The sequence below is a fragment of the Eriocheir sinensis genome, chromosome 9, assembly GCF_024679095.1.
Source record: "Eriocheir sinensis breed Jianghai 21 chromosome 9, ASM2467909v1, whole genome shotgun sequence".
NCBI lineage: Eukaryota > Metazoa > Arthropoda > Malacostraca > Decapoda > Varunidae > Eriocheir > Eriocheir sinensis.
The window spans coordinates 2864415-2890790 of record NC_066517.1 but is presented as its reverse complement, the minus strand read 5'-3'; the positions used below and the strand labels follow the sequence as shown (position 1 = coordinate 2890790).

Here is a 26376-nt window from a genome sequence, read left to right as displayed (position 1 = left end):
AAAATGGAGTGGATGAAAGTTGCATGGGCTTGGTGAGAGAGAGAGAGAGAGAGAGAGAGAGAGAGAGAGAGAGAGAGAGAGAGAGAGAGAGAGAAGGAATATATGGAGTAAAACTGCACACCGAGGCAAATGTATACAGAAAATTGTGGCCGTTATAAATTTATTTGATTCCTACTACCTCCTCCTTATCCTCCTTTTTCCCCTTATTTCTCCTCCTTTTTTTCCTCTTTCTTCCTCCTTATCTTCCTAATCCTATCCCTCCTACTCCTCCACCTTACTGCTCTTCCTTATCCTCATTTTCCTCCTTTTCCCCCTTATTTATCCTCCTCTTTCTTCCTCATTATCTTCCTAATCCTATCCCTCCTACTTCTCCACCTTATACTGCTCCTCCTTATCCTCATTTTCCTCCTTTTCACCCTTCCTTATCCTCTTTCTCTTCCTCCTTGTCTTCCTTAATCCTCCTCCTCCATCCTACTTTTCCTCCTTATCCTCATTTTCCTCATTTTCACCCTTCCTTATCCTCCTCTTTTTCCTCTTTCTCTTCCTCCTTGTCTTCCTTAATCCTCCTCCTCCACCCTACTCTTCCTCCTTATCCTCATTTTCTTCATTCTCCACCTTCCTCCTTCATCTCCACCATCCTCCTCCTCCTCCTCCTCCTCCTCTTCCTTCTCCTCCCCACATTTTCTTAGTAGGTGTGGCCCATACAAAACAGTTATTCCACACATTTACACGTTCTGTATATTTTTTTCAATGAATCAGTGTATATACTTATTTATTTATCTGTTTACTTATTTGTTGTTTATTTCTTTCTTTATTTCGTCATTTATTAAAAGCCAAGGTGATCATAATTCTTATTTGGTTATGCTTGCTTAGTTTTGTATTCATATATTTTTCTTTTTGTCTTGATATATTGATTGATTTATTGATTTATTTAGTTTATTTGTTTATCCATTTATGTATTATTTATTTATCTTTTTGTCTTTATATATTTATTTATTTTATTTGTTTATCCATTTATGTATTATTTATTTTTATTTGTGCGTGTATTGAGTTAGCCGCGACCATACTTCTATTTTTCACTTGACAGGCCGTGGCAGGTAAAGGTAGGCAGGCAGGACGGTGTTGTGTTCTCGCCGCGTTGAAAGCATGAGACTTACCGTGACAGTGGCGGCGCTAACCCAATCAAACTATACCATACCTTCCTCCTCCCTACCCTTTCCTCTCTCGCCGTTTTCCATTCCCCCGCCACGAACCATTACTAACAGCTCAATATTAACCAACTTTCACTGACACGCAAAACTCACCCGTTGACCCTATACCCATGCGAATCTTTTTTGGTTAGTATTCTCAGACGCGTTCAGCTCCCACGACAACTATTTTCCAAGGCCACAAAAGAGATTAGTCTGGTTCTCATGAGTTCATATTCAGAGCGCAGAAGCCTTGTCAAATTACCACTATTGACTCATATAACTAGCCATAGAAATGCTCACAACCTCTACGTAAGCTTCATCAAATGTGGATGTGTAAGCCTCAAAATAAATAATATTGTCCGTATTTTCAGACGTTTTCGGCTCTTAGAACAAATATTTCCCAAGGCCACAAAGGAGATGAGTCTGTTTCTCAGGCGTTTTTATTTTATTTTATTCGAACTCTTGGTGCAGAAGCCTTGTCAAACCATCACTAGACTCATAAAATTGCCCATGGAATTACTAACACACACAACCTCTACGAAAGTTTCATCAGATGTGGGTGTGTTTGAAATTATGGGCTGAAGTTAATCATACAAAAAAATATATATAAAAAAATAAATATAACAATGTTTCAAGGCCGAAGAGAGAGCGTTCCATCTTTCACTTTACAAAGCTGGCCGTGTGGCTGAAACAAGCTCACCACTTATGAAATATGCAGGGAAGTAAAACAAAGACTCAAGGATAACAGACAAGACCCAGCTCTTTATGCACGCTTAAGTGAAAAAAAAACCAGTATGGTGAAGGAGGAGGAATCTTATTTGTTAGTGTTCTTTTAAGAGACGTGAGTAAAGCAAAACGTAACAAGCAGAAGAAGAATAGCGTCATCATGAGAAGACAGCTAACTTCTTTGTGACCGTGGGAAAAAGTTGTATTTGAGAGCCGGAAGCCTCTGATCAGACGGACCAAAGAGACAGATAAAATATTAAGTAAGGTAACTTGATAAATGAAAATAACGCACCTTGCTGTTCCCTTAAATAAATAAATAAAAAAAATATTATGGTACTCTTATTTATTTTCTTATTTTTTTTGTTCTTTTCACTTTTTCTCGCTTTACGTTTGGTCCCCTTAATCATGTGAGGAACCTTGATTATGTGTTACCTGTGGGCTACGAAGACTCACCAGGGCGTCGCCAGGGGGCAGCACCATCTCGCTGCGCTTTCCAAACCTTAAAGGAAAAGAAAGAACATTAAAAGTAGGAGGAAAAAAATATTAATTAATGTTTATGGGAGATTTGAATAGTGATGAGAATGTGTGTGAGGGACTTCTATCTTTCCTTCTTTCTCCTCGTGTTCAAATAAGTTAAAATTAAAAGCAAGTAGCCTACTGGTCTTACTTATAGAAATTTTAAATAGTGCTGAGAGAGAGAACGAGTGACCGCTTTCTTTATTTCTTTCTTATGTTAATAATAAGTAAAAAAAATAAATAAAATAAAGTATTCACGTTATGACACGAAATATGGCCGTTTTTTATAAACTTTATCTTTCTCCGTGTTATCTGTCTGTGTTCATGTTTAAGAAAAAGGATAGAGATAAGAAATGTGTTTTGCAATAGAACGCTTGTGTTTCTCTCCCAATATATCTTTATCTATATATTCCTCTATCTATTAATCTGTCTATATCTAGCATATATATGTCTACTGTCCATCTGTCTATCTATCTATCAATCTATCTGTTATCTTTATCTATCCATTATAGAAGAGTATCAAGACACCTCTCCACCCGAAACTGACCTCGCCTCTGGCTTCTCGTTCTGTTTTCTTATAGTGGGGCAGCGGCTAGCGGGCATATTAATAGCAATGTTTACATTGCTATTAAAAAATCCATCTTTTTGTCGTCTTTTTATATGTCTACAAAAAAAAAAAAAAAGTTAAAAGATATTAATGTCAAATGGTGGGTCAGTGTTTTAGAATGTCGGTGACCGTCTCTTCACATATAATGTTCAACATTTAAGGAATGAGTGCATGTGAACGTGAGGGGTGGGCGTGTTGGCGGCGGTATATTATAATGTAGCAAGGCTCAGTATAAGAAAAGAAACCTAAAGGTTAATACTGATCATTTGCCACAGGGCCTGAGAGCTGAACCCCCTTGCCTTCCTGCAACGGTTTATTGTAATGATAATGATGAGAATGATAATAATGGTAATAATAATAATAATAATAATAATAATAATAATAATATTAATAGTAATAATATTATGATAATAATAATTATAATAATAATAATGATAATAATTACCTATTATGATAATGCTGATAATAATAATAATAAATGAATACTTCGCACTACCAAAAAATAGATTAAGTAAGATTTGGAGAGAGAGAGAGAGAGAGAGAGAGAGAGAGAGAGAGAGAGAGAGAGAGAGAGATTTTATAATGACTGTGGGGAGCTTGAAGATAGATGCCTCAGGGAGGAGGGCGTCTTTAGCTCATGACACAAAGCTCCCACAGAAAATCAAAATATATTAGCACTCACATGTTTAAATAAATAAATAAAATGTCAACACATGGCTGCTGACACACCCTCCCTAATCAGGCAATGTCAATGCCATGTAGTAATACTGTTGAGTGGCCCGGGTAATCAGAGCCTGATAGTGACAGTGCAGTGCAATGCTGATAGTGACAGAGACATTGCTGTGGGGAGCTTTAAAATAGATGCCACAGGGAAGAGGAGCTTACGATACACATATCCCATGCACATAAAATCAAAATAAGTTCATATTTACATGTTTAAATAAATAAGAACATAAGAACATAGGGAAACTGCAAGAGGCCGAGTGGCCTACACAGGGTAGCTCCAGAATCCCCCCCACTACTCATGATGGGTGAGGTGTAGTTTCAGGGGTGCAGGTAGAGGCTTGATCCTCGTTTACCTTCGGTACGGGCGTACGCTCCAGTACCCTGTCTCCTTACTGCACCCACACCTCACTGCCACCTGTCATCCTCGTCCATGTAGTTATCCAGTCTACTCTTAAAACAAGCTATCGTCCCTGCACTAACTGTGTGATTGCTTAGTCTATTCCATTCCCCCACCACCCTATTACTAAACCAATGCTTGCCTATATCTCTCCTAAATCTATACTTTTCTAATTTAAATCCATTACTGCATGTTCTATCCTGGTGGCTAATTCTCAGTACTTTACTTATATCGCCTTTGTTGTAACCCTTGACCCATTTGAATACTTCTATCAGATCTCCCCGCACTCTTCGTCTTTCTAGTGAATGTAAGTTTAGATGTTTCAGCCTATTTTGATAAGGGAGGTTCCTCAGCCCCTGAATCATCTTGGTCATCCTCCTCTGAACTGATTCTAGCAAGTTGATGTCCATTCTGTAGTGTGGGCACCAAAACTGGACAGCATAATCTAAGTGTGGCCTAACTAACGCTAAATAGTCTGAGGATGACCTCTGCACTCCTGTTGGTTACCGTCCTGTTAATAAAGCCTAATATCCTGTTAGCCCTATTCCTTGTACTAATACATTGCTTCCTTAGTTTTAGGTCAGAGTTCACTAACACTTCCAAATCCCTTTCACACTCTGATCTGCCTATCGCCAGACTCTGATCTGCCTATCGCAAATGAGAGAGAGAGAGAGAGAGAGAGAGAGAGAGAGAGAGAGAGAGAGAGAGAGAGAGAGAGAGAGAGAGAGAGAGAGAGAGAGAGAGAGAGAGAGAGAGAGAGAGAGAGAGAGATTTTACATAGAAAATCAGACCACACAGACCCCATGGTCCAGACTTGGTGGTCTGTCCTTAAACCTAAGTGATTTTACATTAATCAGAAGACTCCAAAACGTTGCATTTCTACTCTAGTTGATATTAAGTTGAAGGAAGTGACGGTCGAGCTTATTTTTGAAGGAGTCAATCGTGTTACACTGGACCACTGATGGTGGAAGCTTATTCCATTCTCGCACTATAACGTTGGTGAAGAAAAATTTGGTGCAGTCTGAATTTACTTGTCTACATCTGAGTTTTACGCCATTGTTCCTCGTGCGAGAGAGAGAGAGAGAGAGAGAGAGAGAGAGAGAGAGAGAGAGAGAGAGAGAGAGAGAGAGAGAGAGAGAGAGAGAGAGAGAGAGAGAGAGAGAGAGAGAGAGAGAGAGAGAGAGAGAGAGAGAGAGAGAGAGAGAGAGAGAGAGAGAGAGAGAGAGAGAGAGAGAGAGAGAGAGAGAGAGAGAGAGAGAGAGAGTGTGTGTGTGTGTGTGTGTGTGTGTGTGTGTGTGTGTGTGTGTGTGTGTGTGTGTGTGTGTGTGTGTGTGTGTGTGTGTGTGTGTGTGTGTGTGTGTGTGTAACCTCTAGGCGGGTCATGGCACACCCTACAGAGGTGAAAAGTAGACAATCGCCTTAATCCCGCGAACACCTGGCGAGGGGTGGCGTGAGGGAGGGAGGGTAATCACCAAGGCGTGCTTGGAGGTCCCGCCTCGTAGAGTCCAAACGTCAGTCTGTTTCCGTTATATACCGCTATTTACTGGATTGGGCCAGATGAGGGAGTGGGTTGTTGAAGAACGTACAGCGGGGGGAAGAGGGAAGAACATGAGAACATAAGCCAGTAAGAATGTACAGTTGTAAGGTGCAGGTTCGTTAGTTATTGTTCAGTCTAGTTACTGCACTTCCTACTCCTGCTCCTTCCATGGCCCCTTCCTTCCCACTCCCATTCCGATTCGTCCACTCTTTTCTCTCCTTCCATTCTCATAAGTCTCCGTTTCACGCTCTTTTACCTCTTCTTATCCTTATTTCTCTTCTCTTTCCATTTTCATACGTTTATCTAGTCATTCTTTACCTCCTCTCTTTTCATTTTTCTCATCCTTTATTATTATTATTATTATTGTTATTATTATTATTATTATTATTATTATTATTATTATTATTATTGTTATTATTATTTTCTTTTCTCTCTTTCCATCCTTATACATTTCCCTCCAACCCTCCTCTCTTTTCCTCTGCTCCACCGCGGCCTTATTCTTCCAACTCTTTCCCCCTCCCCGCCCTTCAATTTTCCGCTCCCATCCATTCTCTACCCCCTACTCTTATTCCACACCACACCCTTCCTCCTCCCACTCCCATTCACCCACTCCTCCCCCTTCCCCGTCCCTCCGCTACCCTTTCCCATCCCTCCCCTTCTCTCAATAATCCTAATCCATGTTTTACTCCTCCCCATCCTGCCTCGCCCTCCTCATCATCCTGCTTCTGTTCCTCCCCGCTTTCCTTGCTTCACTTCATCCACTCACCATGCATGTCCTACTCCCGCCTCGCATTCCTTCCTGTCCACACTTCCCTCCACCCACACTTCCCCGCCTTACTTCTCTCCCTAATCCTTATCCTCCCCACCTTCCTCGCTCCACTCCCATCCATCCATCTGTTTACTCCCGCACCTCGCATCCTTCCTTTCCTCACCCCCTCCACCCACCTGCCCCACCCCACCTCCATCCCTCCACCCCGATGCGCTGCTACCCTCACAAGACATCGCTTATCAGGAGGACCCCAAGTGCCTTCTGCGTACCCGAAAGAAACCTAAACATTCCCCCAAGTGCTCGTATCTTATACCTGTGCCGTCCAAAGCCTGGCAACACGTCATAAATATACTCGCTCCTCCTGCCCAAGATCTAAATATGCTTCTGCTTATTTGCAAGTCTCACGTTAATGTTGCTGGTGAACCTTATGAAGTGTGAGTGTTATTGTTAGTAAAATTTGCTTCAGCTCACCCTTCTGACTTCCAAGGAGCTTTACATTATATGCTACGATAACGAAATGACCGGGAGTGTGTGTGTGTGTGTGTGTGAGAGAGAGAGAGAGAGAGAGAGAGAGAGAGAGAGAGAGAGAGAGAGAGAGAGAGAGAGAGAGAAATGTATATATATATATACATATATATATATATATATATATATATATATATATATATATATATATATATATATATATATATATATATATGATAAAATATATAGATAGAAAGATTGATAAATGGTTATAGAGATAAATAGTATTGTAGGCAGACAGATGAAATAGAGAAAGAAAGTTAATAAATAAAAGAAAGCAAAAAAAATATACGTGTTTCTAAAAGCAATGAAACAGCGACACTTTAAAATGAAAAAAAAAAAAAGTTACAAAAGATAAATAATAAAAAAAAAAAAAATCCGCTATTTCTTTTTCTTTCAGTCCTATCGGAGAGTTTAGAAGATTCTCAGGGCAGTGTTTTCAGGGCGAGGAGAGGGAAGGGAAGAGGATAGGAGAGGGGACTGTCATCGGGAAGGAAAGAGGATAAGAGAGGGAAGGAGGGAAAGGAGAGGTGAGAGAGGGGAAGGGGAAAAGATAAGAGAGGGAAGTGGTAAGAGAGTGGGAAGGAGGAAGGGGAGGGGTAAGAGGGTAGAGGGAAACGGAGGGGGAAGGAAAGGGGTAAGAGAGAGGGGAGGGGTAGGAGAAAGGGAAGGGAGTTTGCTCTTTGTCTCTAAGTGGCAGGTGAAGAATGGCTTCAAAGTTTGTTAGTAAATCGTGGGTGGAGCTTTTCTCTGTTCCCAAGACGGGTTAACCCCCCCCCCCTCCCCCAGGACAACCCCCTCAGTTTGGGTGCGGAACAGAACAAGTCCCTCAGTTATATTATTAATAACCGACAAAAAATATAGTTTTCATGATTACTTTACCACTGAATTCCTTGCATGTTAGCAGGGCGTGGAGTTTCAAGAACTAAAGATAATCTCTTCCTTGAGGACACTTATTCTGAAGCTTATAATAATAATAGATTTTATTAAAGAGAAAACAAAAAACATAACTGAGTGTTTTCACCTATTTTGTACTTGAGAGAGAGAGAGAGAGAGAGAGAGAGAGAGAGAGAGAGAGAGAGAGAGAGAGAGAGAGAGAGAGAGAGAGAGAGAGAGAGAGAGAGAGCACGAAAAAAAAAAAAAACTGACTCTCCAACTCTTATCAGCACAGTCAAGGCCAAGAATTTAGTGTATTTCGGGATCCCTCGAGGACGTTAGAACAGTCACACACACGAGCAGGAGGAGGTATAGCGTACAATCTTACCTTCTGCAGTCTTACCTTCCTGGACACTAATGGGCTAAGCTACTGTGGTGTTTCTGCTGCGATTTGAGATGGTGGCGGTGCTGGGGTGATTTTACGGGCTAGGATGCAATATAATGACCCGTCTTTACCCTGAAGGACGGGGATGGAGGAAGTATAGTATGCAATCTTACCTTCTGCAGGCATGGGCTAAGCCAGTGGTGTTTTTTCTGCTATCTGAGATGCTGCTGGGGTGATTTTTCTGGCTACAATGCAAACTAATGAGATGTTTTTTGGCGAAGAGGCAGTGGTGGGGTGTTTTTTGCAATTCTACCGAGGTGACAGGCTGTATATTTTTTGTTGCGTAAAGAGGTGGTGGTGGGTTGTATATATGCTAAACTACCAAGTGATGAGATTAATGAGCTGTTTTTGGCAAGATAGGAGATGGTGGGATGGTTTTTGCAATGCTACCGAGGTGATACACTATACTTTTGCTTTGGAAGGAGGTGGTGATGGTGGGTTGTATATATGTTACGCTACACAGTATTTACCACGCTACCGAGATGGACCAGCATAATATTCCTTTAATAACTACGTAATGCACTACGGTTGGGAGAGCATGCATGGAGGGGGATTATTATTTTCTGTATGCTACCACGTATATACTGAAATCCTAGAGAAGGGAGAATGTGTAAGACCCTCATGATTAGACGCTTTCGACTCTCACAACCACTATTTTCCAAGGCCACAGAGGAAAGGGTCTGGTTTTCATGAGTGTTTTCACGTTCATGATGCAGAAACCTTGTCAAACTACCACTGGGCTGATAAAAACTACCCATTGAGATACCAACATAATAACATCTACGAAAGCCTTATAAAATGTGGGCGTGTAAGCCCCGAAATGTTTGAGAAAATGGACCTAAAGGTCGTATTATTAAACATCTCAGCGTCAAAACACACATATTTGACAAGTGTTTCGTAGAGGTTGCATGTTTTTCCATGGGCGGTTTCATAAGCCTGGTGATAGTTTGACAAGGCTTCTGCACCGTGAACGTGAAAAAAACCCGTGAAAACACAACTAATCTCCTTTTTGGCCTTTGGAAATAGTTGCTGTGGGAGCCGAAAGCGTCTGAGAATACGGGTCTAGACTGATAGAAGGAAGGGAGTGAGGAAATGGAAGGAATCTAGCTAGCGGAGAGGAGAGGAGAGGCGAGTCTAGCCCAAAGAGATCTACAGAGCCTGATGATGGTGGTGGTGGTGGTAGCGACACTCACCGCGGTCGGGCCATGTGTGAGTACATTTTGCCCAGCTCCTGCAACTGTAGGAACTTAAGGGTCTTTTCCAACGCTTGAATCTGCGAGGCGGGTCCAGGGGCCGAGCGGGGGCTGGGGAAGGGGCGACACAGGGTTAGCGGCAGGCGGCACAGGGGAGAGAGAGAGAGAGAGAGAGAGAGAGAGAGAGAGAGAGAGAGAGAGAGAGAGAGAGAGAGAGAGAGAGAGAGAGAGAGAGAGAGAGAGAGAGAGAGAGAGAGAGAGAGAGAGAGAGAGAGAGAGAGAGACTCAGCACAGTAGAAATGGGAGCACACGGGATGATGTACATATATACATACATTCATATATACATGCAAATGCACACATATATGTATGCGTGCGTATATACACATAATCCAAACATACTCACACACATACATACACACATGCTGAAGTGTACACGACTCTCTGGGCACAAACATCGACACAAAATAATTATACAATGATCATAAATGTGGCATCAAAAATATCACCATCATCATCATTGCGAGTATCAGTAGTAGTAGTAGTAGTGGTAGTAGTAGTAGTAGTAGTAGTGGTAGAAGTAGCAGTAGTAGTAGTAGTAGTAGTACTGGTAGTAGTAGTAGTAGTAATATTAGTAATACTGTAGTCGTAGTAGTAGTAGTAGTAGTAGTGTATTATAAGAAGTACAAGTAATATATAATAGTAGTAGAAAGAGGAGGAGGATAATTTATTGTAGCAATGTCAAATGCATTCTTTAATTATATCAACAATAAATTATTAAAGCATGATCCTTGACATAAAAGCCAAACTCGCACTTGAAAAAAAAAAAAGATATATCAAAAGCATTTCATATCTTCTGTCTCCACACTGAAAAGTTAGTCTGTACACATTGAAGGGAAGGGAAGGAGGACAGCAAGGAGGACAGCACAACACCAGGGCCTTCGAAGACACAGGTCACGGCCGGCGGGACTAATGGAGTATTTGTCGTGGAGTAATAATTTTAACATTGTATACTTTTTATAGTGATTTGTGGGTCTCGAAATAATTGTTACCGCTCGTTACTTATATGAGAGAGAGAGAGAGAGAGAGAGAGAGAGAGAGAGAGAGAGAGAGAGAGAGAGAGAGAGAGAGAGAGAGAGAGAGAGAGAGAGAGAGAGAGAGAGAGAGAGAGAGAGAGAGAGAGAGAGAGAGAGAGAGAGAGAGAGAGAGAGAGAGAGAGAGAGAGAGAGAGAGAGGCAACGCTCGATACAGACAAAACCCCATAGGACAAAAACTCTCTTAGGACCTTAGGAAAAAAATTGAACAACTCCCTTCCCCCTAGGACAACCCTCCTTTAGGAAAAAAAATAGGACAAGCGCCCTTAGGACACCCCCCCTTAGGACAGCCCCTCCCCTTAGGACAAATCCCTTTTAAGAAAAAAACGGACAAAACCCCATTTGGAAAAAAAAAAAACCCCGTAGGACACGGCTCCCTCCCTTAACCTAATTGCAGAATACATACACACATTTACCGGATGAAATATAGTCTTATGACCCTTGCCAATTATCAAGATTTATCCTTACCTATTAAACTGTCTAACCTATTAAAACGCCCAGGTGTACACGGAGCAGCCAGGTAAAGGTCACGCCCAACGAATGAATTAGTGTTCGAGTAATCTTACCTGTCATTTAGTTTTACCTTTTCTTACTGTCTTACCTATCAGACACATGCACATATGTTTGTAGTAGGAGGTGTTGGTAGGAGGAGATGGTACTGAATATTTTTAAAACTTGTCTTACTTCAAAAGAATAATGGCGTGTTGGGGGCATTTTAAGTGGTCTATGTATCCTCCTCCGTGGTCTAGTGGTCAGCGTGCCTGACTTTTACTCCGCGGGCCCGGGTTCGAATCCCGACCCGGGCAGTCGGCGTGCAGCTCACCCAGCTGTTCATCCTCCCTCTCGGGCTGGTCGATAAATGGGTACCTGGGGAAACCTGGAGAAGGTAAACTGTGGTAACCCGGATGTCACACTGGCCCTGTGTCCCGGGGTAATGGGCTCCCTCCCACCACAGGCTCAAGGGCCAATGTTACGGAGATGAGCACCGAGGCCACGCGCTGCTACAGCATATGCCCCCAACTTTACCTTGATGTATATATAATTTGTTAAGTTCTTGGTCTGTTGCCATAATCGTAATAAAAAGCAGGAAAACGCTCGCTCACACACACACACACACACACACACACACACACACACACACAGTAATGGCTCTCCCCTCGCTACGCTGCCCTCTCCTTCTCCACCTTTCATATCCTCTTTCCCCTTCTCTCTGCCCTCCTTCCCCTATCTCTTTAGCTGCTCTTATCAGCTTATCCTCTCCTTCCAGTTTTCATCATGTTTCTCTTCCCTCGTGTTCCTCTCTATCTTTCTCTTCCCATCTTCCTCCCACCCTTTCCTCCCACACCTCCGTTCTTCCCATCATCATCTCTGTCTCCCTACCCCAACAAAAGAAACGAGAGAGAGAGAGAGAGAGAGAGAGAGAGAGAGAGAGAGAGAGAGAGAGAGAGAGAGAGAGAGAGAGAGAGAGAGAGAGAGAGAGAGAGAGAGAGAGAGAGAGAGAGAGAGATGAATATAATATAGCGTAATTCATTTTTTCTAAATTACTAAACTATTCATAGAACGTTTGAGAGAGAGAGAGAGAGAGAGAGAGAGAGAGAGAGAGAGAGAGAGAGAGAGAGAGAGAGAGAGAGAGAGAGAGAGAGAGAGAGAGAGAGAGAGAGAATATAGCATGCATACGATTTCCGTCTCTCTTACTTAATATCAGCACAACGTACTCGCTCGGATCATATCACTCTGGAAACGGCTCGTGTTGTCGGTCAGGAGTTGCATTTCGCTCGCAGGCCAAAAGTTAAGAATAAACTCCAAGGGCCGCGAAACGTGTATATACATCTATGCATTCTGGACCCCCGAAGCCAAAGCCGCAAGTGCTCCCGTGTTGGGTTGGGCTGAAGACTTCTTGATATATGCGCGTGTCCACCTCCGAGGCATATTAGGTTAGGTTAGTTTGCTCTGTGTTTTTAGACGCTTCCGCTTCTCACACCAACAATTTCTAAAGATCGAAAAAGAGATGAATCGGGTTTCCATGAGATTTTTTTTTCACGTTCATGGTACAGAAGAAGGATTAAACTACCACCTGAGTCATTAAACGACCCTTGGAAATGCCCACAACTCCTACGAAAGCTTTGTCAAATATGTGAGCCTGGGCGCAGGAGGGTTTAAGAATACGCCCCTTTGTCCTGAAGTTGTTCCCTTGCGTCGTCACTTTTTGTCAGCATCATTTCATCTGGCTATTCATATGGGCGTGTTACGATGAAGTTGTTAGCTTGATCTGTGCATTGATGGTGGTGGTGGTGGTGATGATGGGGGGTGATGTGTGTTGGTGATAGTGTGTGGTGTTGTTAGGTTGAGTTAGGTTAGTTAGCTTTACTTCGTCTGGTTATTCATATCGGCGTGTTATGATCGAGTTATTTGCCTTGTATGTGCTGTGGTGGTGGTGATGATGATGGGGGGAGTGTGTGTGTTTATGTTGATGTGTGGAGTTGTTAGGTTAGGTTAGTTTGTCCTGAAGTTGTTCCCGTTCATCGTCAGCTTAGTTTCGTCTGGTTATTCACATGGGCGTGTTATGATCGAGTTGTTACCCTGATCTGTGCAGTAGTGGTGCTGGTGATGGTTTTTAGGTTAGGTTAATTTGTCCTGAAGTTGTTTACGTGCCTCGTCGCTCTCTTGAAGCTTCATTTGGTCTGGTTACTCATTTCGGAGTGTTATGATAGAGTTATTAGCCTGATCTGTGCAGTGGGGGTGATGGTGGTGGGGGGTGTTGTATGTTAGTGATGGTGAGTGGTGTTGCAATGTTAGCCATTCTTACTCTCACTACGTCATTCAAATTAACTCTTATACTCCAACATTTATTATTATTTATCATCCTCTACTCTGCTCCACTCCTCGCAAGCGGTGTTTTCGTACCTGGCAATCAAGGTGAGCCTAGCAAGGGGCATGAATATACCAAGTCCCATATTCTCAAGCATTTCGGGGCTTACGCATCCACATTTGATAAGGCTTTCTTAGGGATTGTGAGCGCTTTCAGGGGTAGTTTCAGGACTAGTGGTAGACTGATCTTTCTTCTGTACTGTGATCCTAAAAAAAATACGTATTAGAATCCGACTGATCTCCTTTTTGGCCTTTGAAAATAGTTGGTGTGAGGGGTGGAAGCGTCTGACAGTACCGACCCTATATAGTCTATCGATTTTAACTTGAGCTCTTGGGCGCGACTCGTCGTTGTCTTTCCCTCTACTCCCAAGGCATTCACAACACCATGCAGTCGTATTATGAATATATATACATACATATATATATATATATATATATATATATATATATATATATATATATATATATATAAAGATATATATATATATATATATATATATATATATATATATATATATATATATATATATATATATATATATATATATTCCATAAATAGATAACGTAAAGACTAACAGTGAGACATCGCCAAGCGCAGGTCATCGCTAGATCTGTAAACAATGGGGGCTTCCCCGGCCCAAGCCACAGGGCTCAAATTAGAGTCGATGGACTATAGTTCCATATTCTCAAAAATTTCGGGGCTTACACACCCACATTTGATAAGGCTTTCGTCGAGGTTGTGGGCATTTGCATGGGTAGTTTTATAGTCCTAGTGATAGTTTGACAATTCTTCTGCACCATGAATGTGAAAAAAAGACTCATGAGAACCCAACTATTCTTCTTTGTGGCCTTTGGAAATGGTTGTTGTGGGAGCCGAAAGCGTCTGCTCAGAATACGGTCCCCAGTCCAGTCACGCGCCCGCTGAGCACAGAAGTAAACTATCTCGTGCTTGTGAATGCGTCCTGATAAGCCGTTGTCGGGGTGTGGTGTTTTAAGGAAGGTTTTAATCAAGCCTGTGTGGTGGTGGTGGCGGTGAAAAGTTGTATCCCCTCCCCTCCTCTCCTTCCTTCCTTCCTTCTCTTCTTCCTTCTCTTCACCTCCTCTCTCTCTCTCTCTCGTTTTCCGTCCCCTTTTCTTCGTCATCATCATCCTTCTTTTTCTAGTTATCGTATTCTTATTCTCATTATCACTCTCCTTCGGTTCCTGCTTCCTTATCGCTGTTTCCGTTTCCTTTTTTACCTTTCTATTCCTCTACCTCCGGCTTCATCTTAGTCTTTCATCTCCTCCTTCTCCTCCTCCTCCTCCTCCTCCTCCTCCTCCTCAGTATGTCATCAGAACACAGCTAACCTCAAAGAGTTATGTAGAAAAAGTCTCTGATCAACACCGAACCGTATATATACATAGTAATTGGTTTCTAGATACAAAAAGGAGGAGGATCAGAAAGAGGCGTAGGAGGAATGATGAACTGACTGGCTAAAGGAATAAATGAATGAATCAAGGAAGGCGCGAAGGAAGGAGAGAAGAGGAGAAAGAAGCTTAGTAATAAGATAATTGATAAAAGAACTAAGAAGTGAATGTGTTACGGAAGAACGAGTGAATGACGGAAAAGAAAATGAGAATGATTAGAAAGATGAGATGAGAAAAATGAGAAGGATGTGATATGAGAAAAATGAGCTGAATTGAAACGAAAAAAATGAGATGAGAAAGATGAGATGAGAAAATGAAGCGAGATGAGGTGGAAAAAATGAGATGAGATGAGAAAGATGAGATGAGAAAATGAAGCGAGATGAGGTGAAAAATATGAGATGAGATGATATAAGAAAGATAAGAAAACGTAGATGAGATGAGGTGAGAAAAAATAGGTGAGGTGAGATGAGAAAAATGAGATGAGTTGAGAAAGGTGAGAAAAGTGAGATGAGATGAAATGAAAATGATGAAAAATGAGAAAAATGAGATGAGCTGAGAAAGATGAGAAAAATGAGATGAGATGAGATGAGAAAGATGAAAAAAATGAGATGACATGAGAAAGATAAGAAAATGAGATGAGACGAAATGAGAAAAAATGAGATGTGATGAGAAAGCTAAGAGAGATGAGAAAATAAGATGAGATGAGATGAGAAAGATGAAATGAGATGAGAAGGATATGAGAGATGAGAAAATGAGATGAGATGAGATGAGAAAGATAAGAAAATGAGATGAGACGAAATGAGAAAAATGAGATGTGATGAGAAAGATAAGAGAGATGAGAAAATGAGATGAGATAAGATGAGAAAAATAAGAAAAATAGATGAGATAAGATGAGAAAAATGAAGAGATGAGATGAGAAATATGAAAAAAATGAGATGAGATGAGAAAGATAAATAAAATGAGACGAGATAAGTAAAATGAGAAAAATGAGATGAGGGGAGATGAGAAAAATGAGATGAAATGAGAGGAGAAAGATGAGAGAAATTAGAAAGAAAGAAATAAAAACGATCGAGAAAACAAAACAAAACAAAACAAATAAACCAGCTACGAAAATGAGATGAGATGAGATGAGAAAAATGAGAAAAATGAAAAGATGAGCTGAGAAAGATGAAAAAATTGAGATGAGATGAGAGATATAAGTAAAATGAGACAAGATGAAATGAGTAGAATGAGAAAAATGAGATGAGGGGAGGTAAGAAAAATGAGATGAAATGAGAGGAGACATGAGAAAAATTGGAAAGAAAATAATAAAAACGATCGAGAAAACAAAACATAACAAAAAAATAAACCAGCTACTAATATCCACAACGAAAGAAAGGGGAAAAAAAAACAAGAAACACTCGTAAAAAAAAAAAAATAATAGGTATCGGGAAGGGGCGCAGAGTGTCACCCAGCCGCCTAGAGTTACCTGGAGGCCCGTCACCGTCACCTGCCCGGATATTACTATTGTGTAGCTTTGGTGTTGGAGGCGACTCCTGTACATCTTCGCACCTCACCTGATACCCAACCACGGCACAATTGGCTTCATTTTCTGTGGGGGTAGAGGGATCCGGGGGTGTCTGTGTATGTGGGAGGGGGTAGGGAGGATCTAGGTATGTGTGTGTAGGGAGGGAGGGGTCTGTGTGTGTGTGTGTGTGTGTGTGTGTGTGTGTGTGTGTGTGTGTGTGTGTGTAGGGGGATGTGGGGGTGTGTGGGTGGGGGGGTGAAGGATAGACTGGCCTCTCTACGCTTATCTGTCTATCTATTTTCTCTCTCTCTCTCTCTCTCTCTCTCTCTCTCTCTCTCTCTCTCTCTCTCTCTCTCTCTCTCTCTCTCTCTCTCTCTCTCTCCATTCATCTCCACCTTCTTTTATCCCACCATGTAATTGACTTCTCCTCCTCCTCCTCCTCCTCCTCCTCCTCCTCCTCCTCCTCCTCCTCCTCCGCCTCATTCCATTCGTCAATCGTCCCCTTTTTCTCATTTATTTTTTCCTTATGTTCTGAGTTGGTTTAATTTGATATTTGATTTATTCTTTTTGTTCCTTCTTCTTTCTCTTCATTCGTTTCATTCCGCCTTTTGTATATTTCTCATCTACTTTGTTCGCCATTTCCCTTTTTTATCATTTACTGTGCGCGTATATTATCTTTTTCTGGTCCTCTTGTTATTTGATATTATGCTTGTTATGCTTTTTATTCCTTCTCTCTCTCCATTCGTTTATTCCTTCTCTTTCTCATACTCCTCCTCTTCCTCCTCCTCCTCCTCCTCCTCAACATTTTCAGCACCGTTATCATCATCCTTCTCCTCGTTCTTCTCCTCTTTTTCCTCCTCCTACCTCTCTTTTTTCTCCTCCTCCCCCTCCTTTTTCTCCTCCTGCTCCTCCTTTTCCCCTCCTCCTCCTCCTCCTCATCATCATCATCATCATCATCATCATCATTTTTCTCGTTCTCGTTCTCCTTCTTTTCCTCCTCCTCCTCCTCCTCATCATCATCATCATCATTTTCCTCGTTCTCGTTCTCCTTCTTTTCCTCCTCCTCCTCATCATCGTCATATCATCATCATCATTTTCATCATCATCCTCATTTTTCTCTTCTTTTGCATCGCTTCGCTTTTGTTTTTCTTCCTTTCTCTCTTTCTTTCCTCCCTCCCTCGTGTCTCTGTGTTTTCTCTCCAAACGTTTTCTTTCTGCATTTCATTGAGTAACACAAACATTCATTAATTCTCTCGAGCACGATCCGACTCTTTTATTATTATTATTTAAAGAACATCGTTATTTAATCTATATTTTCGTATTTTTATTATCATCTTATTCTTTACATTCGATCTCAAGGAGTGTGGGTTTGTTAAGACGAGATGATACAATGGGACGGGTTTTGAAAGCTGTGTGTTTTATGTATATTGTGTTTTATGTGTTTTCTGGGATGGTTTAGTAGTAGTAGTAACACCAGCAGCATTAGTAGTAGTAGTAGATAGTAGTAGTAGTAGTAGTAGTAGTAGTAGTAGTAGTAGTAGTAGTCGTGATAGTAGTAACAATAGCAGCAACAGAAAAGTGGTAGAATTAATAGCAGACATAATTATAACAGTGGTAATGATGATAATGGTAATAATAACAATAACAATAACAGCAGCAAATAATAACAACAATAACAACAAAGAGTCGCCAAGCCTTTAAGAAGATAAAACAAAACTGATAAAGGGAACAGTGTGAGTCGCAGGATTGTGTTACACTTTCATCGGGCTGAGTGTTGCCCTTGTGTTGACGAGAGAGAGAGAGAGAGAGAGAGAGAGAGAGAGAGAGAGAGAGAGAGAGAGAGAGAGAGATGAGCACACGCGAAGAGGAGGAGGAGGAGGAGGAGGAGGAGGAGGAGGAGGAGGAATGAAGGATACAAGGAGGAATAGTTTAATGTGCACAAGACAAAAAAAGGTAAAAATGGAGAGAGAGAGAGAGAGAGAGAGAGAGAGAGAGAGAGAGAGAGAGAGAGAGAGAGAGAGAGAGAGAGAGAGAGAGAGAGAGAGAGAGAGAGAGAGAGAGAGAGAGAGAGTCAGAGAGAGAGAGATAGATAGATAAATTGATAGAAAAATAACAAAAAAATAAATACATGAAGGTAGCCCGCCAAGAAGCTGTCGCAGTGCTGAGGTCAGAGTGAATACATTGGCCTTTAAGTGTCGTATTTGGGGGCAGAGTCTTGCCAAGTTTGCCTGTTACGTTTTTTCTTTTTTATATGTTACTATTCTCTCTCGTTCCTCCGTGGTCCAGGAGGGGTCACTGCGGGCAGGCCAGCGGATCCCAAATTCTCACAACATTTCGGAGCCTACACACCCACATTAGACAAGGCTTTCGAAGGGGTTGTTGTGAGTCTTTCCATGGGTAGTTTTATGAGACCTGGTGATAGTTTGACAAGGCGTCTGCACCTCGATCTTGAAAAACACGCATGAGAACCCGACTGATCTCCTCCGTGGCATTTGGAAATAGTTGTTGTGAGAGGCGAAAGCGTCTAGGGATATGGGCCCAGCCGGGACAGTTAGAAGGTGGGGAGGAAGTTTAGGGAAATGGCACTCATAAAGTCACCTGTAAAACCTTCTCGTATTATTTTTACTTGTTGAGGAAACGAAGAAAAGGAAACGGAATGAAGAAAAAAATGATTGTAGTAAAATGTCAGTCAGTTAGTTTTATGTACGGAAGGACAAGATGACACACAAAACCACGTGTAAAATCGCCTCTCTTTACTTTTTTTTTCTTTATTTGACAAGATGATGAGTAAATGTTGTCTGGAAGGAGGAGAAGAAATGTTGTAAAGTTCCATTGAGTTAATTTTGTGTATGGAAGGACAGCAAGATGATAGATAAAACACCCATACAAAACCGCCTCTCTTTACTTTTTTTTAACTTCCACTTGACAAGATAAGGAAATGTTGTCTGGAAGGAGGAGAAGAAATGTTGTAAAGTTCCATTGGGTTAGTTTTGTGTATGGAAGGACAGCAAGATGATAGATAAAACACCCATGTAAAACCGCCTCTCTTTACTTTTTTTCTTTTAGTTGACAGGATGATGAGTAAATGTTGTCTGGAAGGAGGAGAAGAAAGGCTGTAAAGTTCCATTGGGTTAGTTTTGTGTATGGAAGGACAGCAAGATGATAGATAAAACACCCATACAAAACCGCCTCTCTTTACTTATTTTAACTTCCACTTGACAAAATAAGGAAATGTTGTCAGGAAGGGAGAGAGAAAAGGTTGTTAAGCTCCATTGTGTTATTTTTTTGTATGGAAGGACAGCAAGATGATAGATAAAACACCCATGTAAAACCGCCTCTCTTTACTTATTTTATTGTTATTTATTTTATTTATTGTTGTCTGGAAGGGAGAGAAGAAAGGATGTAAACTGCCACAGGGTTAGTTTTTGTGTATACTGGAAGGACGGCAAGATGACAGACTAATAATTCACGTGTAAAGCCGCCTCCTTATTTTTTTAACTTTTACATGAAGAGATGATAAAGAAATGGCGCCCGGAAGGTAACGAAGAAATAATGTAAAGTGTCACTGGGTAAATTTTGCTCTAGTCGGAAGTACAGCAAGAAGATAACACTCATAAAACCACGTATACTGCCTCCTCTTTTTACTCTCCGTCGAGCTAATATGAAAACTGTGTCAGGAAGAAAGCGAAGGAAAGATGTAGTCACTCGGTTAATTTTGTGTATGGCGGAAGGATAGGAGGAAGATGACGGCCGTAAAGTTATTAAGTCCTCCTATTCTTCCTCGTACTTGATAACGTGTCAAGAAGAACGCGGAGAGAGAGAAAATGTCAAGATAAAGTATTAGAAGTATAAAGAAGAGATGCAGTGAAGGGAAAGAAAGTTACGGTATACTTCATCTTGCAGTACTTCCTCACGCGATGTACAGAGAGGGTTTGTATGCTTAAAGAAATAATAATAATATAATTGAAATACGTGACAATAAATATATATACAAAAAGAGACACACATACTCTCACACACACAGAATATATATTACCTCATACTTCATCTTGCATTAGTTCCTCACGCGATATGCATAGTTTGTTCGCTAAAGAAATAATAATAAACAATAATAAAATACGTGGCAATAAATATATATACAAAAAGACACACACACACACACACACACACACACACACACACACACACACACACAGAATAAGAGTTACCGCATACTTCATATTGCACCAGTTCCTCATTCGATATACATATAGGGTTTGAAAGCTAAAAATAACAGTAACACACACACACACACACACACACACACACACACACACACACACACACACACACACACACACACACACACACACACACACACACACACACACACACACACACACACACACACACACACACACACACACAGAATATTCCCGTTTTCACTATTATCCCTTATTCTAGTTAGTTTTATTTTTTTCAATCCACACTTGTCATTACCTCATTTCCAGCCTTTCCCGTGACCTCTGCACAGACCTGAGAGTGTACCCCCCACCTCCACCCTAGAACATGAAAGGGTATGAACACGGTCTAAAAAGTCCTCCATTTGTGCTGTTACCGCCGTCCTTCCACTGAGTTGTGTTCATTCCCTGTCCCATCGTTCACAGGTCCATATTCTCAAACTTTTCGTGGCCTGCACACTAACATTTGACGAGTCTTTCGTAGAGGTTGATGTGTTAGCATTTCTGTGGGTAGTTTTATGAGCCTAGTGATAGTTTGACAAGGGTTCTGTACCGTGGATGTGAACAAGACTCGTGAGAACCAGACTAATCTCCTTTGTGGCCTTGGGAAATAGTTGTTGTCAGAGCCGTAAGTGTCTGAGCATACGGGCATTATAGATTCTTTTTTTTTTTAACTTATTGAGGCTTTCGTAGGTGTTGTGAGTATTTTCATGAGTAATTTTATGAGCTTAGTAATCGATAGACAAGGCTTCTGCACCATGCATGCGAACACCACTCATGAGACCAGACTCGTGGCCTTGGGAAATAGTTGTCTGAGAATATGAACATGAGTCTTTCTTTTTAACATATTGGGACTCGTGGGTGTTGTGAATAGTTTAACAAGGCTTCTGCAACGTGAATGCGAACACCACTCATGAGGCTAGACTAATCTCCTTCGTAGCCTTGAGAAATAGTTGTCTGAGAATAAGAACATATCTGAAGTCTTTCTTTTTAACATATTAGGACTCGTGGGTGTTGTGAATAGTTTAACAAGGCTTTGCAACGTGAATGCGAGCACCACTCACGAGACCAAACTAATCTCCTTCGTAGCCTTGGGAAATAGTCTGAGAATAAGAACATATCTGAAGTCTTTCTTTTTAATATATTGGGACTCTCGTGGGCGTTGTGAATCGTTTCACAAGGCTTCTGCACCATGGATGTGAACACCACTAATGAGACCAGACTAATCTCCTTCGTAGCCTTGAGAAATAGTCTGAGAATAAGAACTTATCTAAAGTCTTTCTTTTTAACATATTGGGACTCTCGTGGGTGTTGTGAATCGTTTGACAAGGCTTCTGCACCATGGATGTGAACACCACTAATGAGACCAGACTAATCTCCTTTGTGGCCTTGGGAATAGTTGTTGTGAGAGCCGAAATAGTCTGAGAATAGTGGCCATAGGGCGGTAGAGAATTTTTGGGCAAGTGTATGTTTTCTCCCTCACCTCTTCCTTCACTCATCTCCCCTCCCTCCCTCCCTCTCAGTTATCACCCCGTTCGTTCCCTCCCTTCGTCACCTTAACGATCTTAAATCTGCGCTCTAACGATTGGCTATCAACGTAAGGGAGGGAGAAGGGGGCGAAGGAAGGTGTGGAGGGGGAGAGTGGCTGGGGGAGGGGGTGCTGTAGTTAACAACCTTCATATACCTTTTCATTTACACTCTCTCTCTCTCTCTCTCTCTCTCTCTCTCTCTCTCTCTCTCTCTCTCTCTCTCTCTCTCTCTCTCTCTCTCTCTCTCTCTCTCTCTCTCTCTCTCTCTCTCTCTCTCTCATCTTTTCCTTTTTTCTTGTTTCTCTGTACATTCACCTTTTTCTTACCCTATATACGTTTTCCTATTTTTTCTTCCTAAAGTTTCTATTTGCCTGGATTCACCCATGATCCAAGCACACACACACACGCACAAAAATAAATAAATATTGTATCTGCATCACTTTGAAATCCGCTTGGCTCTTTCGGTAACAGCGTGGCGCCTGTGATTAAGGTGGTCAGATTCTGCTATTCTGTGGCAGGAGGCGTTCTTAATTAACATCTTACCCTTATGAAGCATCAGACTGTGTCCATATTCCTAAACGTATCAGGCTCACACTACGACTTTTTTCCAAGATCACAGAGAAGATCAACTGGATTTTTCTTAATGCTTTTCCCGTTCAAGATGCATAAGTCGGGTAAAAACTATCGTATCGGGCTCCTATTACGACTGTTTTCCAAGATCACAGAGAAGATCAACTGGATTTTTCTTAATGCTTTTCCCGTTCAAGATGCATAAGTCTGGTAAACTATCGTATCGGGCTCCCATTACGACTGTTTTCCAAGACCACAGAGAAGATTAACCGGGTTTTCTTGGGTGCTTCTCCCGTACAAGGTGCAGAAATCGGGTAAAACTATGACCAGGATCACAAAACAGTCCATTGAAATCCCAGAAACTTCTACGAGAGACTTTTCAAATAGGCGGACTGAGGTGCCGACACTTTTAATAAAAATACAGGCTTCTATTATAGGGTGCTGCCTCCTCGTTTCCCTTCCCTCGCAAGTATGTGTCACGATTTACTTGCGAGAATTACAAAACAGTCCAATGAAATCCCAAATACTTCTACGAGAGGCTTTTCAAATAGGCGAACTGAGGTGCCGATACGTTTAGGAATATACGGGCATTATTATAGGGTGCTGCCTCCTCGCTTCCCTTCCCTCGCAGGTGTGTGTCACGATTTACTCTCGAGGGCGATGCGACTTTATTGGGGGCGGAGTGACTTTAATTTCGTGTTCTTTTTGCGTGTTCTTTGCGAGGGGAAGAACGCCGGGAATGGCATTATGAAGCAGGGGAGAAGAGTTATCGAGAGCAGTCACTACACGGGAGATCTTTTATATCTGTGTGTGTGTGTGTGTGTGTGTGTGTGTGTGTGTGTGTGTGTGTGTGTGTAATTCGCCACGGCCTGATCACGTGTTGGACTCGTAACCGCCAGCAGGTACCCTCCCGACATGAGCGTGTGCTCTTTATCGTCGATCTCTGGGTACTGCCAGGACCTCACACACCTTACATCCCATCCCCCTTGCTCAAGGGGGGACAGTAACCACTCCTAGTCAACGGAAAGAATCCGGCCTGAGCGGGCTCGAACCGCCGCCCTGTCAGACTGTGAAGCCTGGCAGCACAGCGCTTTAACAAGTTGCGCCACGGAGTGTGTGTGTGTGTGTGTGTGTGTGTGTGTGTGTGTGTGTGTGTGTGTGTGTGTGTGTGTGTGTGTGTGTGTGTGTGTGTGTGTGTGTGTGTGTGTGTGTGTGTGTTCTGGTAGTTCTTAGTCACAGAGCAGATTATTCACAGCGTTTTTTTATGGTTTTGATGAGAATAAGAACAATAATTTAATCTGACGGAAGATTGAGAGAAAATAATTACTAGCTATTTAATACATGCACAATAAACAATATAACCTGAAGCAGAACTACACACACACACACACACACACACACACACACACACACACACACACACACACACACACACACACACACACACACACACACACACACACACACACACACACACACACACACACACACTGGGAAAGACATCAGGTATTTTTCCTCAAGACTTCAACCCACCCACGCCCAAAAAATGTTTCTGTGTTCCCCTTCCCAAATGTCCCTCCGAATGTGCGTGCGGACACAGTTTGTAGAGTTTCCGCGGTGTAAACAGTTTGAAGAGTGGCTGAAGGCAAGGAGGAAGAGGAAGGCCAGGCGGGAAACAAAAGAGGCAGAAAGAGAGTGGAAGAAAAGGAAGGAAGTTTTTTTTTAGCGGGTTTATATATATATATATATATATATATATATAGAGAGAGAGAGAGAGAGAGAGAGAGAGAGAGAGAGAGAGAGAGAGAGAGAGAGAGAGAGAGAGAGAGAGAGAGAGAGAGAGAGAGAGAGAGAGAGAGAGAGAATTTTTTTTATCTAACGGGATTTTTTTTCAATCGGGATTTTTGCTTCTTGATTTTTTTTCTAGCGGGACTTTTTCTAACGTTTTTTTTCTTAGGGGATTTTTTTCCAGCGGGATATTATTCTGGTGGGCTTTTTTTCTATTTTTTCTTCTAGCGAGGTTTTATTTACCTTTTTTCTCCCTTGAGCTGCTTTCTTTACTGTAAAAAAATAGTGAGTCAAGAGAGCAGAAAGTTTACTATTAATATGATTATTATTAATATTTTTCATTACTTTTATAATTGGCAGCGTTACAGGGCCGCAGGAGACAGTTATGTGAGTGAATACAATTATTTGTTAGGATTGCGTCTTCCATGCGGAGGGTCATTACGATGATTGAAATACATTAATTTTGCGGAATGGCACGTCATTAACCTGTGCTGGCGTTCTAGAGGCACACCGGTCACCTGGGAACACCTGAGAGCTCGTTTTTTTCATTATTCTTATCGTTATCATCATTGTTATGGGTATGAGTATTACTGTCATTGGGTGTCGTTATTATCGCTTATTTTTGTTATTGTCACTATTATTATCATCTTCGTAATCGTCATCCTTATTATATTGGTAGTAGTAGCAGCAACAGCAGCAGTAGTAGTTAGTAGTAGTAGTAGTAGTGGTAGTAGTAGTAGTAACAGCTGACATATGCAAGTAGACAAAAATATAAACAAATACTTTAATCAATATATATATATATATATATATATATATATATATATATATATATATATATATATATATATATATATATATATATATATATATATATATATAAAATCAATTCATTCATTCATTCATTCATTTATTTGGCCATCAGTTAATTATAGTTGTTAGGCTAGTAAGGAAGAAAAGGGAGGCAGGGGTGCTCCTGGGGGTGGAAGGAGGACAGAGGAGAAAGAACAGAACGGGGGTGGGGGGGGGGGGGTGAGTACTGCAGCAGATATACGGCCTTTTTTCTCCACTTTTTCTTTCCCCCTTGAGTCCCCTTGGTGTCAAAACAAAGTAAATGGTCTCAGGTCCGGTCATGGCTGTGCAACGTTTCTGATCCGCCAGGCTTTGTTAGGCCATCAACGGGGAGGTTTGCCAATACTGCCGGTGATTAGGAGAGAGTGTATTGGGAGGGGAGGGGAGAGAGGAGGGTGGGAAGGGAGTAACGTTTTATGTTTTTTCCTTGTTGGCAGGCGTTCTTTTCTAGGAGGGCGAGGAGGGGGGAGGTGGAGAGGTATCTTGATACACTCTTCTTGAAGGTGGTCAAGTCATAGGCAGGAGGAAATGCAGACAAAGGAAGGTTGTTCCAGAGTTTACCAGTGAAGGGGATGAAAGAATGGAGATGCTGGTTAACTCTTTTATAAGGGGTTTGGACAGTATAGGGATGAGCTAGAGTAGAACGTCGAGTGCAGCGGGGCCGCGGGAGGGGGGAGACATGCAGTTAGCAAGTTCAGAAGAGCAGTCAGCATGAAAATATCGATAGAAGATAGAGAGGCAACATGGCGGCTGAATTTAAGAGGTAGAAGACTGTCAGTATGAGGAGGGGAGTTCATGAGACGAAGAGCCTTTGACTCTACTTTGTTTAAGAGAGCTGTGTGAGTGGAGCCCCCCCATACATGTAATGCATACTCCATACGAGGGCGGACAAGGCCCCTGTATATGGACAGCATCTGTGCGAGGGAGAAAAACTGGCGGAGGCGATACAGAACGCCCAACCTAGAGGAAGCTGATTTAGTGAAAGAGGAGATATGGAGTTTCCAGTTGAGATTTTGAGTTAAGGATAGACCGAG

At 41.7% G+C, this 26376-nt stretch overlaps 1 protein-coding gene across 3 annotated transcripts in view; it reads right to left on the bottom strand.

The window, feature by feature from the left end:
- The window catches only part of LOC126995849 (neuropeptide F-like), a 50714-nt gene that overhangs the window by 1985 nt on the left and 22353 nt on the right, over window positions 1-26376 (bottom strand). The window contains exons 2-3 of one of the 3 annotated variants that reach the window (XM_050855728.1): window positions 9508-9618; window positions 2349-2415 (exon numbers count right to left, since the gene is read on the bottom strand). In XM_050855728.1, coding sequence (XP_050711685.1) covers window positions 2349-2415; window positions 9508-9618 — 178 coding nt within the window. The remainder of the gene's footprint in view (window positions 1-2348; window positions 2416-9507; window positions 9619-26376) is intronic. The other 2 variants (XM_050855729.1, XM_050855730.1) reach the window with 2 other exon arrangements.